Source organism: Anopheles nili, chromosome 2, assembly GCF_943737925.1.
Source record: "Anopheles nili chromosome 2, idAnoNiliSN_F5_01, whole genome shotgun sequence".
Lineage (NCBI taxonomy): Eukaryota > Metazoa > Arthropoda > Insecta > Diptera > Culicidae > Anopheles > Anopheles nili.
This window is the reverse complement of record NC_071291.1, coordinates 12,232,714-12,255,103: the sequence shown is the minus strand read 5'-3', so window position 1 is coordinate 12,255,103 and position 22,390 is coordinate 12,232,714. Positions and strand designations below refer to the sequence as shown.

The following is a 22,390-nucleotide window of genomic DNA, read 5'->3' as shown; positions in this document are numbered from 1 at the left end:
ATTGACGGTTTGTAGGTTGATGATCGTCCCCGGTCTCTTGCTCTCTCTCTCTCTCTCTCTCTCGCTCTTGCTGTTGCTCTTCATTCCACGTTGGGCCTGGGCAAATGGCAAATGTTTTCGATGTCAAAACCTCGGCGGTCTAAAACGCCTTCAACGTAAATACCGCCAACGTTGGGTGCCGTGAATGCGAAATACATTTCCCTTGGTGGGTTGGTGGTTAGGTTCAAGGCACCAAGGTGTGGGTGTGTGGTAATGAAGAAGTGTCAGTTTTTTTTTAAAGAAAACAAACCCCACCACAGCATTAACCGTGAATTGGGAGTGAAATCCAGCCCAAGTGAATGACCGGAAAAGTGTAAAAATCTAATAGTGCATCGAAAGGCGACGTGCAATGTGGCGCCCTCTAATGGTGGAAAATTGAGTTAAAAGAAGTTGCGCATTGTTCATACGAAAGTAGAAACGAATCGCCGTTTATCATGCAATGGAAGGAGTCAAATTTGCAGCGTTTTAAGTGAATGAAAAAGGTGTATGTGCTGAGGAAAAACAACGAGCAAGCGAATGGTTAATGCCTAATGAAGGCAATGGAGTGAAAAATTGTGATTGCATCGGATGGAATTGTACTGGATCTGTACAGATAGGCAGCAAGATGAGCACAAACGGCAGCGATGAAAAGACGACGACGACAGCTTCCGTCTACCGCTGGTTGCAGGTAAGCAAGTGAATTATCAAGATCCTCAGTTACACGGAAGGGATGCGCACCACATTTACCAGATCGGCTTGATAACTCAATTTGCACAAACGCATCATTACTTCAGCCCGACCAGGTTCGATCTCAGATCATTCGCCCCCGGCTTATTCAAGCGTGATCAGAATAAACAGATGCCCAAAAGGGAGTCTGTCGCGTGCCCCAGGGATCTGGATTTGGAGCGCAAAAACAAACACTCCTTACGGTGGCCAAACTTATCGCGATCGCGTCAATTAAGATCCACTTATGGTGTCTGTCTCGGATCGTACCACCAACCGGGACTACACTTCACCGTCACGCTCCAGTGCGTTGACCGTCTTTGACCTGTGACCGATATGTTGAGTTATTTCCATACTTCGGCCATGTGGTTTCACTCAACCGACTCCGGGATTCACTCCTGACTCGGGTACACGGTTGAGATTAATTACAACCACGGTTCTTTTGAGAAGCAGAAGGTTTCATCGGTGGGATTTGAACGCCCGTCTCTTGTACAGGGGTGGATCATTCATGATTTGAACACTTACAAGCCCTAGCGAGTGATTAAGACTGTGTAAGATCCCTTGCTGAAACGCTTGAAAGAGTATTTACAAGCATTTCAATAGCTCGGAGGGTTTGAAATAAACATTATTGATCCATTTGACCACCAACACACCGATGCACCCAGGCCAGGTGTTGAATGCAACTAAAAACACGACCCAACTGGTACACTAAAGTAAGCTTCTACTCCCATTTCTTCCCCACAGAATCCAACCCCGATATGTATGTTTTACTTCGCGCATCCCTTTGGCATCGCGTCACCGGCCACCGGAGCGAAGCTGGCTCAAATCCGAGACCACGCCACGAAAGGCTGCAAACAAAATGGAATCCCGAACGGATCCGTGCCCGGAAAAACCACCACCACAGCCACCATGAATGGAAGCGTCATGGGGGCACAAAAACCCCTCAGGAAGCCCACCACCGAGAGCAATGGTGAACGAAATGCATCGAAATCGCACCGGAAAATGAACGGCTTGTTGGATGGAACGAAACCAGCGCTGCAGCAACAGCAGCCGAAAAAGACGAAAAAACACAGGATCCATCGGCGGGTTAGCAACTTTGAGCAGTTCCTGCTCGATATGCAGCACACGTGTGGTGGTGGTGAAGCGTCCAGGATTCGTCGCATCGATCGTGAGGATCGTCAGACAGCGCTCGTTCCCTGGCCAAGCATCATCTGGAATCGAGATTTTATCATTCCGACACTTTTGCAAGCGCTGGTCCAGCAACACGGTAAGCATGGTTGGGTTAGCATCAAACGGGAGGGGGTCGTGGAAAACGAATGAAACATGTTTTCCTGTATTTTTCACCTCCCATCTCCGAAGAAGGGTGACTCACAAAAACACTCCAACGGCACTCATTTCGGCTAGACAGAAAGAGGGGAGAAAAGGAGACACGCAAGAGTGCTAGTAAATGACGACGACGACGACGCGGCTATTTGTGCCAAAAAACGTAAACAAAACAGCTGATGGGACGCGTGCTGATGGATTTTCCCAAACGGAGTTGTTACGGTCGATTTTTCCGGCTGAGTTAAACGGCTCGGGGTGAGCTCCGAACGGCCGCGCTAGTGAGCACTCATTCTCTTCGATTGCGCGGCTAAGTGAGAAAGAGTGCTAGGGACACTTCTACTAGGTAGACGACAGGCGAAAGCGTGTCAAAAAGATAAGAATACTATTGATTTTGTTGAGAAAATGATCGACCTATTTTTCTTTTCGATGATTTTTACTTAAAAAAATCCTTCACGTATTAGTTTCTACCCGGTTTACCTTACAAAAATGTCACTTTTGATGATTTACAATCATAAAAAGAACACTCATTAGATGATCTCCAAACCTTGAAGGTTAAGCCTACTGGGATTGAAAATCCTAACAATTTTCCGAGGCATCAGAACATTCAAACTCACACGCTTCTGGGAGCATCAGTAACTGAAAATAGGCCTCGTTTGTTCAAGTGAAACAAATCAATTTAGCATCCTTAAAACCCAACCCAAAGAAGAACGATTCTACGTTAAAAATCACCCTCTTGGGAGTTACTGTAATTGTGGTTCAGCGTCCCAAATAAAGTACTCTGAAGAGTGCCTCTTTAGGTCGATCACCAGTCGCCTCTCAAGTGAGTGCCACTGCGAGTATCAAACCATGGCGTCCTGAACCAACAGAGCTAGTGCTGGGCCACTTGAAAGTAGACCCACCGGCGAGTTTGCTGGCGGTCTCCGTCGAGACACGTTGTCCGCGAGCCCGAATCTCGGTGTTAGAAAACGCGCGCATCTCTTCACTTACCGGACGTGGTCTCATCGGTGGTTCGCAAAATCCGAGGTTCCAACCGATTCAAACCGCGTGAAGAAGCGGTCCGGTATCCGGTAGCTAGCGTCCGGCATCGATTTAGGTGACAGCTCATCAGTCACAGTCGAGGTGTCGAGACGAATTTCGTGCAATGTGATGATCGCCACCATTCCAGAGTATCTGCTGGTGTCCAGTGACGGGTGACCTCGTGAAGTCGTGATGGATTCAGCGTGAACCATCGTCAAGTGACCCGTACCACTCGGGAGGGTTGTGTGAAAGTGACGTGTTCGTGTGCAGTTTTGTGTTTTTACTTTTCGGTCACTTTAAACCGCAATCGAGCGTGCGACCAAAAGGTTGCGAGATCGGTTTTCGGCGTGTTGTAAGTTTCTGCTTCAGCAGAAATCGACAACGTCGTTTTTACGAGTGTGAGTCGGTCACACATTTACACCGGCTGTCTGATAGCGTAAGCATCAAGTTGAAATCAAACATAGAAGGGACATGAGCAGCATGTCACTAGACGGTGTATGGAGACAATTTTAAAGCACCTACAAGCGCTCGGGAAGCACGTGGAGCACGTAAACCCTCGCAAGGATCTCCGGACGTAGCGACGGAGTAATTAAGCAAAAGGACTGGCACTGGCTCCGGGAACGATGCATCCCGAGTATAATTAGAGCTCGAGAACTGCAAAAAGTAGGTAGGTTGGTAGCTGTCCGTTTCAGACGAAAGGAAACAGAAACAGAACCATTCGTCCGGTTTTCTTCGTCTTGTTGCTCTGCCAACACTGCCTGAGCGCAGTCGAAAGGCTTTATCTTTTTCCAAGAAATTACTTACAAACAAATGCTCTACCGGGAAAAGCCAGCTTCCCTTTGAGCACTGCATCCCAGGATGTGGATGTGCAAATAATGGCTCTGTTTATGTTTGCCGCCTCTCGAAGGGATGTTCTGCTGTTGGGCCAATGTTGGTCAGGTGCCCTACTTGTTGCATGTGCAACGCAAGCGGGAAGGGGAGATTGTTTTTTCAACTGCTGCACACAAGCGAGCGATAGAGCGATGAGCTAAAATTTCCACTCCATCAATCCATGCATCGGAAGAAGGGGTTTTTTAGCTCAGCAAAAGTTTTAAACACATTAAAGCGATTCTGCTTCAACCGAAAGCCCTATCCAAATGCAACGGAATGTTAGCTTCCGGCGTCTAAAAGCACGCTTCCATGGCTCAAAAGTTCACAATGTGTTCGGATCACCGTGTGTGACACGTGTTTTCAGCATGTTCGCTACATTATGCACGAATCAATTCCATCATCATTAGCCGCAGGTATCGAAGCGCCACGCTACAATGCCCGCTCGCTAACGGTCTGCGTGTATTACCCATTAAATAGAATAAGTTGCCATTAACTTGATACCAATTTCGTGCAAACGTCCAGTATCATGCCCCCAGCCCGACATGATGGACGGAAGCTTCGTATCTACGGGAAGTTACCGCTCTCGTTCGATTATCGATTACGAAACGCTGCCTGTGAGGACTTCCACCAGGCGCTAGCGCACCGCAGGACCGCTGGATGACGTTTTGCTTTCGGCGCGTGTAATTTCGAACCCCAGGTTTGCTTCGATTGGCGATTTGAAATGTGTAGGACCCACCCACCCTGTACGGGCACATCAAGCAAGAGAAGGAGTACCTTCGTCCTGCAACGGATAGGCCACCCCAACCGAGCGAGACCCACAACAGCTGGGCCGGTTCCCTTCGGTCGGGTCCATAATTTATCGCCGCAAAGTTCGTTGAATTCAATTCGTACCAGTGGGAGTTTGCGAAGAGAACCGAGCGGTTCGCATAAAACTTGCAAACACGGAGGCAAAACTTTCGAACCTAAAAATGCCCTCACCATACTGACGTGTTCGTTCTTCGGGAGGCGGCGTTCATCCTGCGCCGGAAGCTCCTTAACCACACGCGCGTCTGGATGGGAGCTGGCACCGACAGAACAGGGTGGCCACTTAATAGTTGATGAATTTGAAGAGAGTTTGCCTTTCCGCTTTTTTTTTCTCGCTTGTGTATTTGCAGTTGTTTGGGTTTTCCTTTGGTTTTTCTTTTTTTTCCCGTTCCATGTTTGCCAATTTGCTGTGGGGCATCCCTTCCGGCGAGATGAGCAGACACGAACGTCCAACAAGTGTCTTCGTTACAACTGTGAAGATGTGCTCAAGAAGTTTTCGCTTGCGGTGAAGGGTGCCTTTTGAGAGCAATCGTTTATGGACAAAAACTCTTTGTGCCTGAGGTGTCGATTTGAATAAGCCATCTTATGGCCATGGTTAAACTGTAAACGAACGTTACACCTTGTACATTCGAGAGCTGAGCGTAACATTTCTATTCAATTATTGCAATAAAGCGGAAGGACTTTTCCGTGCTACTGCGCGATCTGTATGCACCGCTGTGTTGGATGATCCTTTATTTTTAAACGATCTCTTGTTCTGCGATAAAATTATTCTCAAACATTAACAAGCGACAAACTACGGTAGACGCATTCTTGGTACATAAAATAGAACTCCCCTTTTCCAATGGTGCATCTTTTCATGCTCATTTCCTTGTAGTTCGCGATGTTCGAGAATCATTAAAATGCTTAATAATCTCAAGTGCCACACGTGTGCCAGTCAATCCAGCGACATGGCAAAGTAAAGCAACACAACAGCTCCACAAAACCGCCGGGAGGAGAGAGCACATTTATGGCGCTTGCCGTTGCGATGGCGTGCCAAAGGATGAGTCACCGGACGCGGACCATGCTCAAGGGCACACGGAAAAGTCGCCCGTTGTTAATACGAGCCGTCTGCCAACGAGAACGCCTTCCAATGGCTACCGTGAAGAATCGAGGGTATGCGTTTGGGATTACCACTAGAATTGGCCAACGAAATTTCTCGAGAAACCGCGTCCCAAAACCAAGGGACAGAAGCATATCCCAATGGGACCGCTCATTAGTGGCCCAAATTTTAACCATGAAACCGAAACAACCCACCCAGAGTTTTGTGCTACACGATCTTTGATGTGCAGACGTATCACCGCATCGATGGAAAACTCGACCTGCCGCTTTTCGTGTGGTCTTTCAGGCAGAAGTCACTGGTAAACTATTTTCGGCCGTTCTCCAGGGGAGGTGGCATTGGTTTTAAAACTCACAGCACGCGTTGTGTGTGGGGATTTGTGATCGGCAACCGATCACCTATGGGCTGGTGTTTAGTGATCTGTTTTTCCAAGTGTTTTTTTTTTATTTCACAATATGAGAAATCTTTTCCAAAGGGCAATCGAAACGGTGCCACTCGTACGTTCGATTGTGCAATTCATCTCAATGTGATACACCAAAATTGGAAGTTAGAAATTTGAGCAATTTTTATCCACTTGCTGGCAGAATGTTGGGCCCCCCTTAATGTGTGATTCACTTCCACACGATCTCCAAAGCCAGTGCCATCGTTCGTTTCATACACACATGTGTGTTTCGTTGGCGTTGACGGAGTGTCTCCAAACAGTCCGTGCCCTTGTGTGGTTCCAACATTTCTCCATCTTCAACCAAACACCCAAACACACATCTGTCACTTGGCCGGAAGAGTGCCAACAAAAAAAAAACACACAGCTCGAATTCAACCAAACGGCTGAAGCACGTTATTCTATTTTCTCCTCCTCCCATCCGACCCGAGCGGGTGCGTGTCCCGTCGAACCCACCTGGGAGAATAATTTTCACCATTTCGCAAACGGAAAACGACCCGATGAGCAGTGGTGGGGGCTAATTTGATTTAGTTTGATGGAAATTTTCCCACTTGTACATCGTCCTGCGACATGGCGTTGGTGATGTTGTCAATTCCAATTCCCTTCGTGCTTGGTCACGGTCTGCCGGAACTGAAATCTATCTACTTCATTTTCATTCCACTTTTTTTTTGCTGTTGTTCCTCAGTAAATATGCTCTCGATGTGATGGTTCAATCAAAAACACATAAGCGCTTCTATAAGAATGTGTTTCGAGACATTTTAAGGCTCGTTTAAGGTGCGCAAGGATACGATCACTCACGTTTCCGTGTGCCGTCCCATCGAAAAAAGGGGTTTTGATTTTGTTTGTGGAATAAATCACGTGCCAACGTGTCGCACACACGCTTCACAATTATGACTTGAGCAACTTTTATCGCAAAAACACCGGCCGGTGGTTTCGCGTCGCCTGCCAGGAAGCAGCAGCTCGTTTTTATCAGACCACACTCGTCCTGTTACACTTGCCCGTTAAATCTCGCACAATCTCGGAGAGTTTTATTTCTTTTTCCTTCCCACAACCCAGAAAGCCACACACAATCCGTGGCACTTTCGCGTGCCATATGACAGCGCTGCAGAAGATAATCTCCTCCGGTTGCTTTTACTATCGCTCGACACACAATAAAACTCGCGTGCATTCTTTTTTTTACCTCCTCTTGTAACTTGCTTTTTCCCATTTTTCCCGCATGTGTCCTTTGGTGGGCCACGTTTATGAACGTCCGCTCGGTCCTAGCTCACACGGAGTGCCGAGGGATTATTTCCACCAAATGCACACACACGGCATGAAAGAGCCGGACGCCACGTTCTGCTGCACTTCCTGTGGCGTAGGGATTTACGTTTGTGCCGATTTCTTTTTTTTTTCCCCGCCCGTAAAACGATTACTTTCGATCGATCGCACCACCGACCGGGTCACGGTCACGGATGGATAAGATTCCATCGGGATCGGGTGAAAACTGGTGAAAGGGTGGCAAAAAATGGTTGACATGCAGGAAGGGTGAAAAAAGGTGTCCCCAGTCCAGGGGAAATGGGGGATAGAAATGGCTTCGTTGGCCGCTTGGTGGTGAAATGATGGAGACTTAATTGAACGCCATCGGCGTGAAGATGGCAAGAAATCCCTCCGGCTTGGGTTTTTTTCCGGCGATCATGGGGGATGGAAATAAATTGCATCGAACGGGATGCACCGTTTTTTCCTGCGGACGTGTTTATGATGCAAACCATACCATAAGGATTTTAAAAATACTCGCTGACGGCCTGTTTAAGAAACAATTACACCGGACGCAGCTAGGTCATATTCGTGACGTTGAAGTGTAAAATAGAACCACCTGCATGCTACACCCCGCTCGGTATTTAGCTCAATGCTTATCGCTTTAATTTGCCTTTATTGTAGATTAAAATTAAACACGATTGCGTTTACCACCGTCCACGGGGAGCTAATGTTGTTTAACGAAGAATAATTGTCTTGCATTTAAATTTATTCTTAAATCACTGCACATAAATCCATCAGGCCACGTGCAGTTCAACCACTCGGTCGGTCAGAGTTGATAAGTGCACTGTTTATCAGCGCTTACCTCAATTAAATCGACTGACCCGAGCGTGAAAATCAACAACGATGCTTATTCTTGCGATCCTATCAGCCAAAAAGCACCGTGTCTGAGGTCAAACCAAAGAAATGCTTCGACACTTAGTTATGCACACGAATCGGTTCGCCAAGATAAGTGATAAGATAAATCGCACCGCAAAACGAAATCCATCACCGCCGAAGAGGTGAAGAGTGAACGAAGGAGACGATGATGGGAACGACAGTAATGGTCTGTAAAAATATGCTACCGTGACGATGGTACGACGAGATCGATAGCGTCAAAAAATCCACCCCCGACGCGGTGGGAAACGATGATGAAGAATGAACGGCCCATTGGGTGGAAAAGGGAGGGTGGCTTTTTATCGGCGAGACGTGACCACCGTCGTGAAAGGCGGCATTGGCATTCTGTGGGACGCTTTTAGTTGTTGTGTATTTTGTCTATTAATTTTGGCTTTTTATTGTTCGTACTCGGTGGCTTGCGCTCATCGACGGGAGCATGTTTCATTCGCTTGCATTCTTTGGTCTTGTTTGTTTAGCTCTCGCACGTTTCGTGGTTGATGGAAAAGTAAGCTTCTCCTGTGTGAAATGGGCTTTTGTTTCGAGTTCTACGCTTATCGATCATACCATCAAACTATGATGCAATAAATTTCTGTATTGATCTTGCTTTCGACTCTGTAAATACCAAAAAATCAAAGGTGAAAAACTTTGACAAATTATATCTAGTAAATCGAGCTCTTTTCAAATACTAGTAGTCATAACATGTCATTTTTTTTAAGGCAAGCATCACTTTTGACCTGTGACCAGATACTTTGACACTTACATGACAGCTGACAGAAGTAAAAATACTACTGCTCTTAACGGATTGCCAACAACAAATCTGACAGCAGTGATGCTAGGCAGCCTACTATGAGAACAATACAGAGATGTGAAGTCTTCCTAGGGTATTTTGATTCTAGAGAATTTTACCGCGCTATGCCATGCACATGTACCTACTCAAATATAGGTTAAGAAATGATCAAAAAAGACTTGTCGAAAGCAATGATTAAAATCTAAAGCCCCTTTAATTGCTCGCATGCACTGCGCCACTCGGAAATGTTTCTCACTCCAATACAAATCCTCACCAAAGATGCCATGTTTTATGTTTGGTATCTGCACAGTCTAAAGGCTTAGCTAATCCTTTCCTCCCCCAGAGCAGTCGTCGTCTCTAACAGACCACAACATTTCTCGAATATAATAAACCCATTCCGTTTACGTGTCGCTCGTGTTGCGGCTCCAAAAAAAAACGGGGTTACCTACACTGACCGATTAACGGCCTAACGACGGCACAACTCGCACCTGAACCTACCCTTTACCAAGCCGTTTCTGTCGCAGCTACCTCGCGCGACTACACGCGAACAGCGTCGCGATGGGTCAATTAATTCTGACCACCACGACGAGCGGCCAGGACCCAAAAAGGACATTCACCGCTAGCAAATGGGTACCGGCCAAAAAAACAGGAAACCCTCAGCTTGTATTGACCACGCCAACCACGCCGTGGAAGGTGTTAATCTGGTCCGATTCACATTCGAAAAAGGAGGCTACTGCAGAGAGCCACCTCTCGGCCAGTAAACCGGCCGTTCTAAATCATGTCCGCGTATCGAAAAGTGTTCCAATCGATCTACTCCAACCGGGCCATCCTGGGGGTGAGCGAGCTTCCATAGCATTTTCCGCGCCCGATCTGGGTCAACAGCCTCTGTCGGGGTAGGGAGGCGAATTTCCCTCCCAAAAAGGATATACATCCCGAGCGCGGGACCGGCGGAATTCGTCGGCGGAATCGGAAACGGCGAGTCACAACAACGCATTAGAGCGCTCTCATTAGCTCTACCCGGTTTCGGGTGTGCGGGTTTACCAACCACCTAATCGGAGGCGAGGATCTAGTTCAAACGCAAGTTTAATTGCCGACCCCCTTGGTCGGACGCTGTGTAACCTCCTTCACTTTCGTTAACCCCTTTTTCGGTGCTCGTTTTCTAGACGCTACACTCTCAATCGGTTGGGCGCGTGCGAGCAGAGCGATTTGGTACCTTCGAGTGTCGCCGGCAAATGGAGACATTGTGAGCTGTCAGCCTAAGAAGCCTCCTTGGGATCATCCTGCTCAGGACGACAGACAGTCCCTGGTGTGGCATCTTCATCGTCGAGCACTTCAAACGAGAAACTTTCGTCCCCTGAATCATGCCGGCTAATAGCTAGTTCGCGTGCCCGATCGGTGTGAGAGTGTTACAACAGAGTTTAAACTTTCGAAGAACGAAGTGGCCAGCGTTCGAGGAGTTTATCCAGCGTGGCATTAATTACGGTTCCTTGCTTGCGAGCGTTTATAGCCTCCCGAGGCGCACCGTTCGACGACATTTAATGGCGTCTAAAACGGTCCATTGGGAGCACTTTGCTCAAGCTTGTTGTATCATAGTTTCATAGCCGAAATCGGAGCTTCATGAGGGTGCGCCTTGGAGCGTGCTTCGGATCGTCAGGTTCGTCTATTGCAAGATGGAAAGAAAAAGAAAAGCTCAACCGCTTCTTTCGATACAACTCAAACAAGGCTGCATTTTTGGGAAGAGGGTGCAATTTCGAGAGCGTTCAAATATTGAACCATTTAGATTGAACAAGAAAGGCATCGAAGACAATAAAGCGACCATCGTGCGCTCCGTACAGATTTGGGGCTTTGTGTTGGTGCATGGGCATGATCACAGTGTGCAGCGAACAGGAAGCAGCGGAAGTGATCGCAATCCATCGCGACTTCCGATTGGATTGGTTTCCGATCTGAGCCGCCGGTTTGTAACGTTTGTTCAAAGCCAGCTTCAACGGTCCTGGCGAACCAACTCGTGAAAGTAATCAAATCGATGCGAAATTGCAAAAAAAAAACCTTGCTCTTTGTTTGTTTATTGTTTTTTTCTTCTCCTTTTTGAATTGAAAGCAGGATTTTTTTGTTGCTCAAGGACACTATGGGCTGCCATCGATCGGGTGTTTGTCCTATTCCTTTATAAACAATAATAGAAAGTCAGTACATGAAAAATGAGGTCTGTCAGTGGAAATTCAATAGCTCGCATAGCATTCATCCATCACACACTCGTCCAAACGAGCGGAGTCATAATAGAGGCCCGTTTGCTGCCTTATCTCGCAAACCACCCCACAGACAGAGGGAGTAAAACAGAAAAAAAACAGCAATCCTTTAACCACCATTCAATCGGGAGCCGTGGTTTGCGGAGCTAATAAAGTGCAGTTTTTTTTCGTATGCCACCGGATCGATTTATCATAAGTGTTTTTTCGCTTTGTGTTGTGCACTCCCACGATAACACCTTCAGGGTGTTGAGGGTGATAGGACCTTCCTTTCGCTAGCCGGCTTGCCAGCGGTGGAAGTCGATTTACGAGCAAAAGTTTACCGGCACACAGGTTTTGTGTTCTGATATTGCCCCCAGGTGACGGTATTTACCATGCTATCGCAAAAGTAGAGAGAAATAGAGTGGGAAGAGACCGAGCATCTCTCGGTTGGGACAGGACGGTTAGCTATTAAAAAGTTGATGGAATGGCTTTTAATAGAAATCTTTCACAAGCCAATTGAATTAAATATTATATTTTTCAATCGACTCGTTCAACGGTTATCCAATAGCTCGCGGAAAGACGGCTGATTGTTGTTTGTTTTGTGACTGATTATGATAACAAAACGTTTGAAATCATATAACCACCGCGTTGCTTTAAATAACACGGCTTGTTTTCATCGAATGGCAAAAAATCTTACGTAAATCAGCTGAAGATTTACGAACAGATGACAAGATAATATTAAAATTCAAATAGCTCCCGCACGATGAAGAACACAAACGGATGGCTGGGAATTCTTCGAAGGCATAAATTAACGTGAATGTCACCAGTTTGCAGCCGTCGCATTAGCTATCCCTCAGTCGCGACAGCTCCGCTACTCATGGGTTTGATTAGATCGATCACGTTGACCAGCCGGCAGCAGATTTAATGGAAACGAGAAGTAAACTAAAAACCTAATGCATCGAGGCACTGAGGCAGGTGCCCTACTTGGCGCTACGAGGACGATGGCGGGAGGGATCATCGCCAATAAAATTGATTACAGCCGATGACTTCGCTAATTTATCGGACCTATAGCCACCCTCGCGTGAAATGCCAACAAGTGCATGTGCAACGATCGATCGGGGCTTGCGCCAGTGCAGGCCACGTTGTGCCATACATCATTGAAGGAGCAGCTTAAAGGGGGTTTTGTAGTACTTTTATTGATTGATTGTACCGTTTTATTGAAGTGTTAAAGGCTCTGGGTCAGAAGTGACGTTGGTTTAAGAGGGAAAAAATCAAAAATTAAGATAGAATAAAGAGAGAGATTTTGTAATGCGAACAAAAATGCTTGGATTATGTTCAGTGAAGGATAGTTGAAACGATGTAATACAATTACTAACAGTAATGACAATATCTTGCTTAATCAAAACCCTCCATCAGCCCAGCAGCAACAACAAAACAAAGAGCTCAAATGAATTGACCTTCAAACCCAACTCCGGTCACTCATCTCCGGAGACAGATGAGCTCCACAATCAAAACGATCATCACACCACCGCTGTAGAAGTAGGAGCGTTTACTTTGATTTTATTATGACCCCGGCACGATGACCTAGCGTTTGCACGAGCTCTGCCGGACAAAGCATAACCTTACGAACATCGTTTGACTACTTCCCGACCCTACCTGTATGCAATAATCCCGAGACAATTAGTGTCGTTGAGCTAACTTACTCACGAGCGGGACTGACCATAAATGGCTCCACTCAGACGCGTGCATACCGTAGGGAATGGATGGACAAGAACTCTTCCGCATTTAATTACGGTACGGTAATCGAAACGCGTGTCCACTCCGCGGTTCTCACCCACACTCTCGGTCGAGGTGGCGTTCTGGTTCGACTTTCGTCTCGCCGTCTGTCTTGTCTCTTGGGGTTTTTTTTTGTTGGTTTTCGAACCATCAAGCACGGTATCGATCCCACGAATGCTCGATGATGGAACGCGATGGGTGCTCTTTTGCTCAAGGTCACACAGTACATGGTGTAACCACCTTAGGGGTGCGTTTTTTTTTAACACCACGAAGCGAAAAAGTTCTAGCCGAACGATTAGAAAGGCACTCCGGGGCTGAGTCTGTGGCAAGTCAGCGAGGCGAGAAACATGTCATGTTTCGAGGGGTGCACACGCTGAAGGAGACGCCCAAAATGCATTATTTATGTGTACTGCAACGACCGCGAGTCAGCCACGCACGAATGATGGCATTTCATTTTCATTCCGCCTGCTTACGGTGTGCTCCGTGGGTTTGGCGAACGTTTTCACTTTTCTCGCGTATTTACAACGTTCCATTTGATTGAAGACTTATTTATTTGTGTTTTTCTAATGTCGTTACGTGTGCGTGGAACATCATCGTAGCAACCACAGCAGATAAATCTCAACCGCACAATCGAGAGGGTATTTTTTGACGTTTGAAGGCGTTACAAAGTGAAATAACGAAAAACAAGTGCTTGGAATTGTACCCTTTTTACGGGCTCGAATAGCAACGACCACAATAATTTTGTTCGCATTTTGATATTAAATCGTATTAGCTATTAACCACGCCCCAACTTCACACCGATGAATTAAAACCACACGCAAACCACTGCTCTGGAAAACGTTCAATTAACGAATTACTCGAATTTCGTTTGTTCATTTTTTTCCTTGTGAAAACAATATTGATTGACCAGTCGATAAAAATCGAACGCACTGGTGTGCATTGATATTCCTGCCATCCTCACGCACTCAGCAACACTTTGTAGCATTCGATCAGCCAAAGCGAACATGATTTCAATAAGCAAACAGGCACGTACTGTATTGGGTGATTTTGTGGTCAACAGCAACACGTATCCTTTGGCCGTATTGTTTGTACGAAACACACATCATACCAACCGGCTCGTTTATCTAACAATTTGTACGTTGGGTTTTTTCTTTGCCTCTTTCCAGGACGAAAAATACCGGACATCGAACAGATTCTACGTACGGTTCGATCCGCCTGGAACACCCCGAAATCGCAACGGTCGCACTTGCAAAGGTAAGCTACACTGAAAAACACCTGATCCTTCCGTAACGGAACTGACCTACAAAACGGTCACCTGATTTTGAAGGGAACGAAATCACCCTAAAAGCGACCGGGACTAGGTCGTCGAGCGTGAATAAGCGCACGAATGTTGGGCTTGAATCCAGTAAATTCCTTCCAACTGTTGGCCAATGTAGGCCAATATCCTTTATGCGGGTGTACGTCGTATGTATGTTGCTGGGGTATTTTTTTTTCTCTTCGAATCGCCATTCCCAACCGTCCGGTTTAGGTAAATGACGCTAATTAAATTATAAATCTACGCGCTCGAAAAAAGCTTCCAGTAAACCGAAGGCAAGAACTATTACATTATTCGTTTTTTTTAATCATTACGGTACCTCACTGGAATGCAAACGCACCAAAGACCCGGATAGAAATTATGAACTTCTGTTGTCCTTTTTCGTGCTCAGAATCAAATCTTCCGGTGGGTCGTTGTGGTTAGCCACAGAGGCCTCAAACGCGGCAGTTTCACGCACCGAAGAGGGTTAGCACGTGAATAATTAAATACCTCTTGAGTGAAAGCAAGCCAACAAAAAAAAACGAGCCAACTAATAAACCCCAGCTGAACCCCAGCGGTAAACTACAAAACAAGGGCAAAGAACGGAAGCATAGCACCTTTTCGGCAAGTTAGAGAACGAAACGGTTCACATTTATTTACAAGCCCGCGGGACAAAACTTCCGCGAATACGAAAGGGAAAAGGGAAGGCTCAGAATTTCGAGGACGGTGATTTTTCACGCTTTAACGAGTTGGAAATTTTGAGGATAAAAAGCTCAACGAGGTGTTGAACGAGGTGGTGGAACGCGCCGTGTCGAGCACACCGTAAGTAATTAGCAAATGTGTGCCCTGGGAGCAAATATTAGCCCACGGCAGGCCCGAGGATATTCGCTTGCATGCATTGTGCCACCCCTGGCGGGTATTTTCGTTCCACCCAAAGGAACGATTTCGAATGCCCGTTAGGCGGCCGATGATTCAAAATGTGCTTGTCCAAGTCAGTGCTCCCTTGATTGGATTTAGGATCAACTGTTTACGGCACTTCGGGGAGAAGCTCGATGAAAAAGGATTTGTACACGTGGGGCCGCCACTAACGGTCAGCGGTTCATTAAAACCACGTGCTAAAGGAAGGAAAAAAAAACAAAACCACCCAGCCAGGACGTGAAGAAACACCCGGACGGTGAACCCGTCGGTCCGCCACTCCTGAAATTGGTCCCATCAATAATGCAAAGCTCCGTCCGCGTGTCGAATCACCGAATTGCGAAGCACGTGCGATGGGAAATCGTCGCGTCGTTCGATGTCTTGCTACGTTTATGTGTGTGTGTGTGTTTTTCGTGCAAAAGCAGTTTTCTAGTGCGCTTTGAAACGGGAAACTTTGACTTCCCCCGAAGTTTCCCCTTTTCGGTTTGAACAGTCCGGGAAGCGGCACATTCCTTCATCTCCTGGGGAATCAGGTTGAGTGTGGAAACTCCTCCACGCTAACATGAAGTTTTAGCCGTTGTTTTTGTGGAAAACAAAACCAAAAACAGTTCATTCATGTTGGGGCTTTTCGTTCCAAACCGATTATCTTCACGTCATGCAACGGGGATGGGGATTTTCCCACCGGGAAAACGCTATATTAGCTGCCCGTGTTTTACCTGCCATAACAGGGGCGAAAGAGTAATTTGATTCATCATTCTCGCTGGATTAGGGTGAGTTGCTTGGCTTTCGCATTGAGTTATGATCTTTGGCTTGATGGTGACAAATGAACTACTACCAAACGGCGTGGAAAAATAAGCTGCTACAAATTCGTAACCATAATTTACTTTCAGGACAGTGAATGTTCTAGAAAAAGAGGTCTCTGTGTGCCAAAACGTAGCTAAAAACGCTCCAAAAACGATGTGGTAAACATTAGTAAAAATTCCAATGATCGTCTCAATATGGAAACGAGTTAAACACTTTTCATTTCTCCACTTATTGTCCAGTATACTCAGCATTCAGCACTGCTGAGATGAGCTCCCTCTGGTGGGTGCTTTTGGCAACTATCGTAAACTAAGTCCATAGTATAGCGGCATTGTTCGAAAGGGAAAGTGGACCCCTAAAAGCTCGTGAACTTTTTTTTGTCGCGACTCGCGAGGAATATGAATATTTATGAAGGTTTTTTTTCGTATTTCTTTTCCCCGACATTGCTGGGGTCGCTTAGGTCACAGCCCTCACCATTGCGTGAGGAATAGGATAAAGGACCTTTGCGTGTTTGACCACAAAACAGAAGGGTGTGGCTTGCATTCGGCGCACTATGGCCAGCAGCCGAATGAAAGGTTATTTTGCCCGGTGGTTTACTCTTCCTAGTACTAGCCTACCGAAACAATTTACAAACAAAGAACTCTTACTTACCTGATTTCGGTTGCATTAGCCGGGATTACAAATGTACAATGCTCCTGGCGGTGTTTTGGAGTGCTCTGGGACATTCACTCACGTGCGCTCTTTACGCGTAACATTCGCACGCAGAATGTTCAATTGAATTACGTTGGTTGATGGATGTTATCACTTCTGACACAGGCAGGAACGAACTTACCAAGGGATGCGCTCTACTTTTTGATTGCTTTGGATTTTCCATTGAAACACACAACGACACACACACACAAACATTTCGAGCACATTGTATCACTCTGTATTCCATCATTCTTCGGTTTGTACCTCGGAAAGCTCCTGAAATATCCTTAGACTTGAGTATTGCAACATAATTTTGAGTTTTGAAAACTTCTACAACTCTTTCAGAGAAGAGTTTTTGCTCGATAATCGTGTGTCTGCTGTTGAATCGGATTAAGTTGACTCATCTCAAAGCTCAATAATGCTGCCGGTTGCGTATATTGATATGCCAACAAAGAAACTCTTTTTTTTTGCGGGAACCTCATCAGGAATGAAATTTTAGTTACTTACACGTTTGTCAAACACATTTGAAACTATTTTGCCACCATAAACGAATAATTCGGCCGAAATCACTAATCATAAAACAATACGATTTCAACTATATTTGTTGCAATGGCGTTTTGTTTACCGTTTTATGTTGCCATCTTAGAATACTCATTTCACAGCATTAGTATCACATTTAGACCTATTGCTAGTATCCCATAAAGTTAACTAATTTTGACGAACACATTCACGAAACGATACATGAAAACTAATGTTTAAAGCACTTTAAGTAACACTAAAGTATGATCATTGTTTGGCTTGCTCATTGCTCTCTCAACTCACTGATTTTGTGTCAAAAAATATTACGAACGTCAAAAATGGCGGAACCGATGACGTAGTAGATCATGTAAACATCCACATAGCAAATAACGGATTAAGAACGAATCAAATTTTATCGATGGATCATTCATATCATTCTGAACTGTATGAAATTCTGCTTATGAAATCGTATAGTTCCACGTATCGATATCTAATGATAATAAAAACTCAATTTTACTTTCGTTGAAAGTGCTTTACGTAGCTGGGTAGCGTATGGCTTTTTAGCTTATAGTATGGATCGAAATGAAACGTTAAAACTCATCTGCATTGCTCGCTTTTCTTTATTTGCACTTTAATACCCTTAATTTTTTATTAACTATAACATATAATATTGCGTGATCGACTGGCTTCATCGTAAATTCAAGCATTCAACTAAAGTATCAACATTAGCTCAAGACCCAATACAGTAAAATTGTTTCACATTGTTCGTAACAATGAAGTCAATTAATTTGATGCTATGAAGCCCTACACTGGCGCTTCTTGTCATGTTATTTTAAAAAATTTTCTTACACATTTTATAATAAATTAATCGATCGTCATGCACCACACAATAAATTACATACAACGTGCCTATCGTTTTCAGCTTCCAGGGGGTCTTCGACACGCAAAAAACGAATGTGTGCGTTGTTCTAACATGTCACGCTTGTTTGCTCAGCATTTGGTTGATCCGTTGGTTCCGCTAAACCAACAGCATCCAGGGCCCGACCGACCAGACTATCGCGGCTTTTCACACCTTTCCGTTCCTTCCGCAGCATTTTCCGCTCGTGTGAAAACTCATGGCTGTTGCAGTGGTCCTTGCGGGCGAACGTTTTCGAACAATACCGGCACAAGTGGGGAGCCATACCGGTGTGCACAAAGTTGTGCCTTCGTAGATCGTTCTTGTGGAAGAATGCTTTCGGACACTGCTGGCAACGGAATGGTTTGTCGATCGCTGTGTGCCGCACAAGATGCTCGTCTAAGGCGATCTGGGTAGAGAAGCACTTCCCACAAGTGTAGCAACGGCATGGTTTCTCTCCGGAATGATGCCACTTCATATGCTGCGTAAGACCACACTGGCGCGCGAAAGTACGTCTACATTCCGTACACATAAACTGGGAACCGTAGCGGGCGCCGTAACGTTGAGGTTTCCGTGATGGTGTCTTGGAGATCGCGTCATTAGTTTTGCCATCCAACCTGCAAACAATTCCCATCGGATCTATATGATGCGATGAAGCCGATGCTTCGACGGATGTTCTGGTTGGTTCTTTCGTTTGTTCCGTGCAGGAGACGACCAACGGTGGCGTCCGAGACGTATCTGAAAAAAGCTCCGCTTTTATGCTGCTTCCGCCGGCGATCGACGAAGGCGAAGGACTGATGTAGTGTGACGGAATGTACTCTTGCTTGATCGCTAAACCATGCCCGTGGATCGGTGGCGGATGAGCCAGGGGCGATATCATCGGATGATTAATCGGTGATTCCATGTTCCATCCGTCGTATTTTGGGGTGGGCAATATCGATGATTCCATCGTCGTCGGCATCATTCCTGGGTAAATGGTTCCACTTCGATCGTAAGTTATCGGTGGTACTGGACATGGTTGGTACGCGTCATTAGGAAAGCGAGTACCGTACTGTGCGGTACCCAGCGCAGGATTCGGGTGTCCAGGATACGCTATCGTTGACGGAACATGGTCACCATTCATGTACATCAAGCCGCGCGTCTTGTTGTAGGTGTTATCCTCCGCAGAAGGTACCTGGCCGGGAGGCGAAGGATACAGGCTCGTTGGCACCATCTTTGGACCGGCCGCCGTGGGAGGCATCCGTCCGTGGTTTGTGAAGTATCCATGCTGCATGTACCTAGGACCATTCGGGTGTGATCCTTTCGATGCACTTTGAAGCTGTTGATTAGCTTGCACACCATGGCTCATCGGCTGGGGGTGATGGTACGGCATCACGATCGGATATCGATGTTGGGTGGAGTCTGCCTCAGCAACTTCTACTGGAGAATCAAGTTGCGAAATGCGATGAATGCCGTTCCCGAGTATCGAGGACTGGTACTCTTTTTGTTGCACTTCATTGTCGAAACCGAGTGGACCATTTTCTAAATCCGTTGTTAGTGACGTGAGCCAATCTGAGCCCGGCATGCTGTAGTCACTGTAACCGTAGGGAAATGCGTTCCACGTACCACCCATCTGATCGCTCGATATAAGATCGATAGGATTGTTTTGCATTTTGCACTAGATTTCTTTTTTTGCTCACTTCTTGACCAAATAAGTCTCACTCCACGTCGTCCTGTGACTAATTTTGGACTGTTATGGAATTTGCCCGGTCGTCTTTCTTTTATACGAATCTGCAAAGTAAGAAACTCCTTTTAATACGAAGTGGTTCGATCTACCATAGCACCAAGTACGATCTTTATTTTAAGGGCGTAACTCGTGCACGATCATATACATATACAGGTACACGCATCTTCCAAGCGCAGCATAACTGCATGTTTTCTACCTGTGCTTTTTAAGGCAGAAATAGTTGGTTCGAAAGTACGTAAAGCCGTTTTCTTACCCTTCGATGCTGTTGGCAGCCTCCTCGAGTAGTTGTTCTAGAATAGTGAGTCTTAATCTTCAGCTTATCATGTCTATAAGTGGTTCTGCTGTAAATAACGGATGCAACAATTTGGCAAAACAAAGATGGAATTCGTTATAATTGCACACAACATCACATTGAACATTTTATGGCGCAAAAAACACATTAAAACACATCTCCTGGCCTCCGCTGGCGGCACAATAACTAAGCGAAGATTATATTTTTTATTGTTAATCACACACAACTTTTATTGTTATTTTTCATTTATATATTAGTCATAGAAATCGTTCTGTTCTTAGCTAGTGCTTTGATAAGTGTCGCCGCTGCGATTAAGCGCCAAAATAAAACTATTCTACTTCTAATACTTAGCTTGCTGTCACCCAGTGACATTACGTCAAAGTAAAATAAGTAAAAGCACACAAAAAAAAATAATCATATAACGAGCTTATTTTTAAGCTATGCTATGCTGCTGCTAATTATGTGGTCATTTTTGGAAGGATGAATACATTGCGCATATCCAGCGATTGCATTGTCCAGCGATCTGTTTGCTGGCTTATTTTTCGGTTTTCGTATTCTTCCACGTTGGTGGGTAAATTCGTGCAAAATCAAATGATCTCGCCTGGTGAAGGCTTTGGTGCAAATACTGCATACGTGCGGTGCATTCCCGGTGTGTGCATACTTATGCCGCCGTAAATCCATTGGATGGAAGAACTTTTTTGGACAGACATCACACTTGAACGGTTTATCCAATGCCGTGTGGCGCTGGGAGTGACTCTCGAGCAGTTTCCGATCACCAAATCGCTTACCACACTTCAGACAAAAGTGTGCCTTTTCACCGGAATGAAATAGCTTGTTGTGCTGCTTTAGTCCGGTATTTCTCATGAAGCCTTTATTGCACTTGTCGCAACGGAATGGCGATTTGTCGAACAGAAGCTTACCAATGGATGAGCTTGATTTTGATCTATGTTCGCTGATCGCCTGGGTTTCCTTAGAATGCACCGTTGATCGTACCACTTCCGCCTGGATCAAAGGTATGTCCTGAGCCGGCGGTTGCAGCACAATTGCATCGTCCGGTTGGCTTGACACCGGAAGTGTAACAGGATCAATATTCAAAAAAGTAGCACTTTCCTGTGACGTTAGAACAGGTGTCGAAAGCTTTTCTATCGATTGGTTAGATGATTCGTATGGTGGCGATAAGAAAGGCGTTGGCATCATATAACCGTTGGTTTCCAGCCGCATCGGAAAGGCATTCAGGCTCATGTTTGTTCGATTCTCTTCATACAAAGCTGCTGGATGAATGCTGTTTTCGACCAACCAATTAGATTTTACAACGCTTGCGGCAGTGTCATAATCTGGATGATGATAGGAGCCTAGATAGGGATCACTTGAAAATGTTGGCACCGGTGGTAGTGCAGTGGATGATGCTGGAAATGCTAGAGGCAGGTAACACTCCATCGGTAGATACTCTTGTTGGTAATTTTTGTATGCATGAGCAGCGATCAGCCCACCAGCGAAACCTGCGTTGGTCATCGGATTCCAGCGGTCCAAGGGAGCAATGTTGTAATTATGAATCTGCCCTTCCATGCCTGGTTCGATTAATTCGGTTTCACGTCCTTGCTGCTCGTTTTGTGGCACGACGCATAAGGCGGTAGGATCGAATTGCGACAAATATTCATTGCCATAAGCGTCCATCATGTTTCAAAAGGACGTCCACTTTCTAACTAACTTTAATCTTTGCTTAACAGTTTGACACGAACGCTGCTGTCAATTCATGTACACTGAAAAAGCGCATTTCTTCTTCACATCCACTGATCTTCTATCGTACCAGTAAAGTTGTACAATAAGTTTATAACTAGTTCTTGAAATGTTGATTGAGGAAGCAACAATCAATTTAGCGTTGATTGGCAAAAATCAATATTGTTATCGAAACATTCATTGCAAACAGATTCATCGATGTTTAGTTAACGGTTTGTGGATATGCAAGATTAAATTCAGAAGATATTATTTAGCTGATGCGGGATACCTTAACCGG

The 22,390-nt window shown here is 45.6% G+C and overlaps 1 protein-coding gene across 1 annotated transcript in view; it reads left to right on the top strand.

Annotated features, from left to right (window-relative positions):
• The first annotated feature begins 643 nt into the window (after positions 1–643).
• LOC128721182 (uncharacterized) overlaps positions 644–22,390 on the top strand; it is a 38,216-nt gene continuing 16,469 nt past the window's right edge. Inside the window, exons 1-3 of the mRNA XM_053814944.1 lie at positions 644–706; positions 1,486–2,008; positions 14,411–14,498. Of these exons, the coding sequence (XP_053670919.1) occupies positions 644–706; positions 1,486–2,008; positions 14,411–14,498 (674 nt within the window). The remainder of the gene's footprint in view (positions 707–1,485; positions 2,009–14,410; positions 14,499–22,390) is intronic.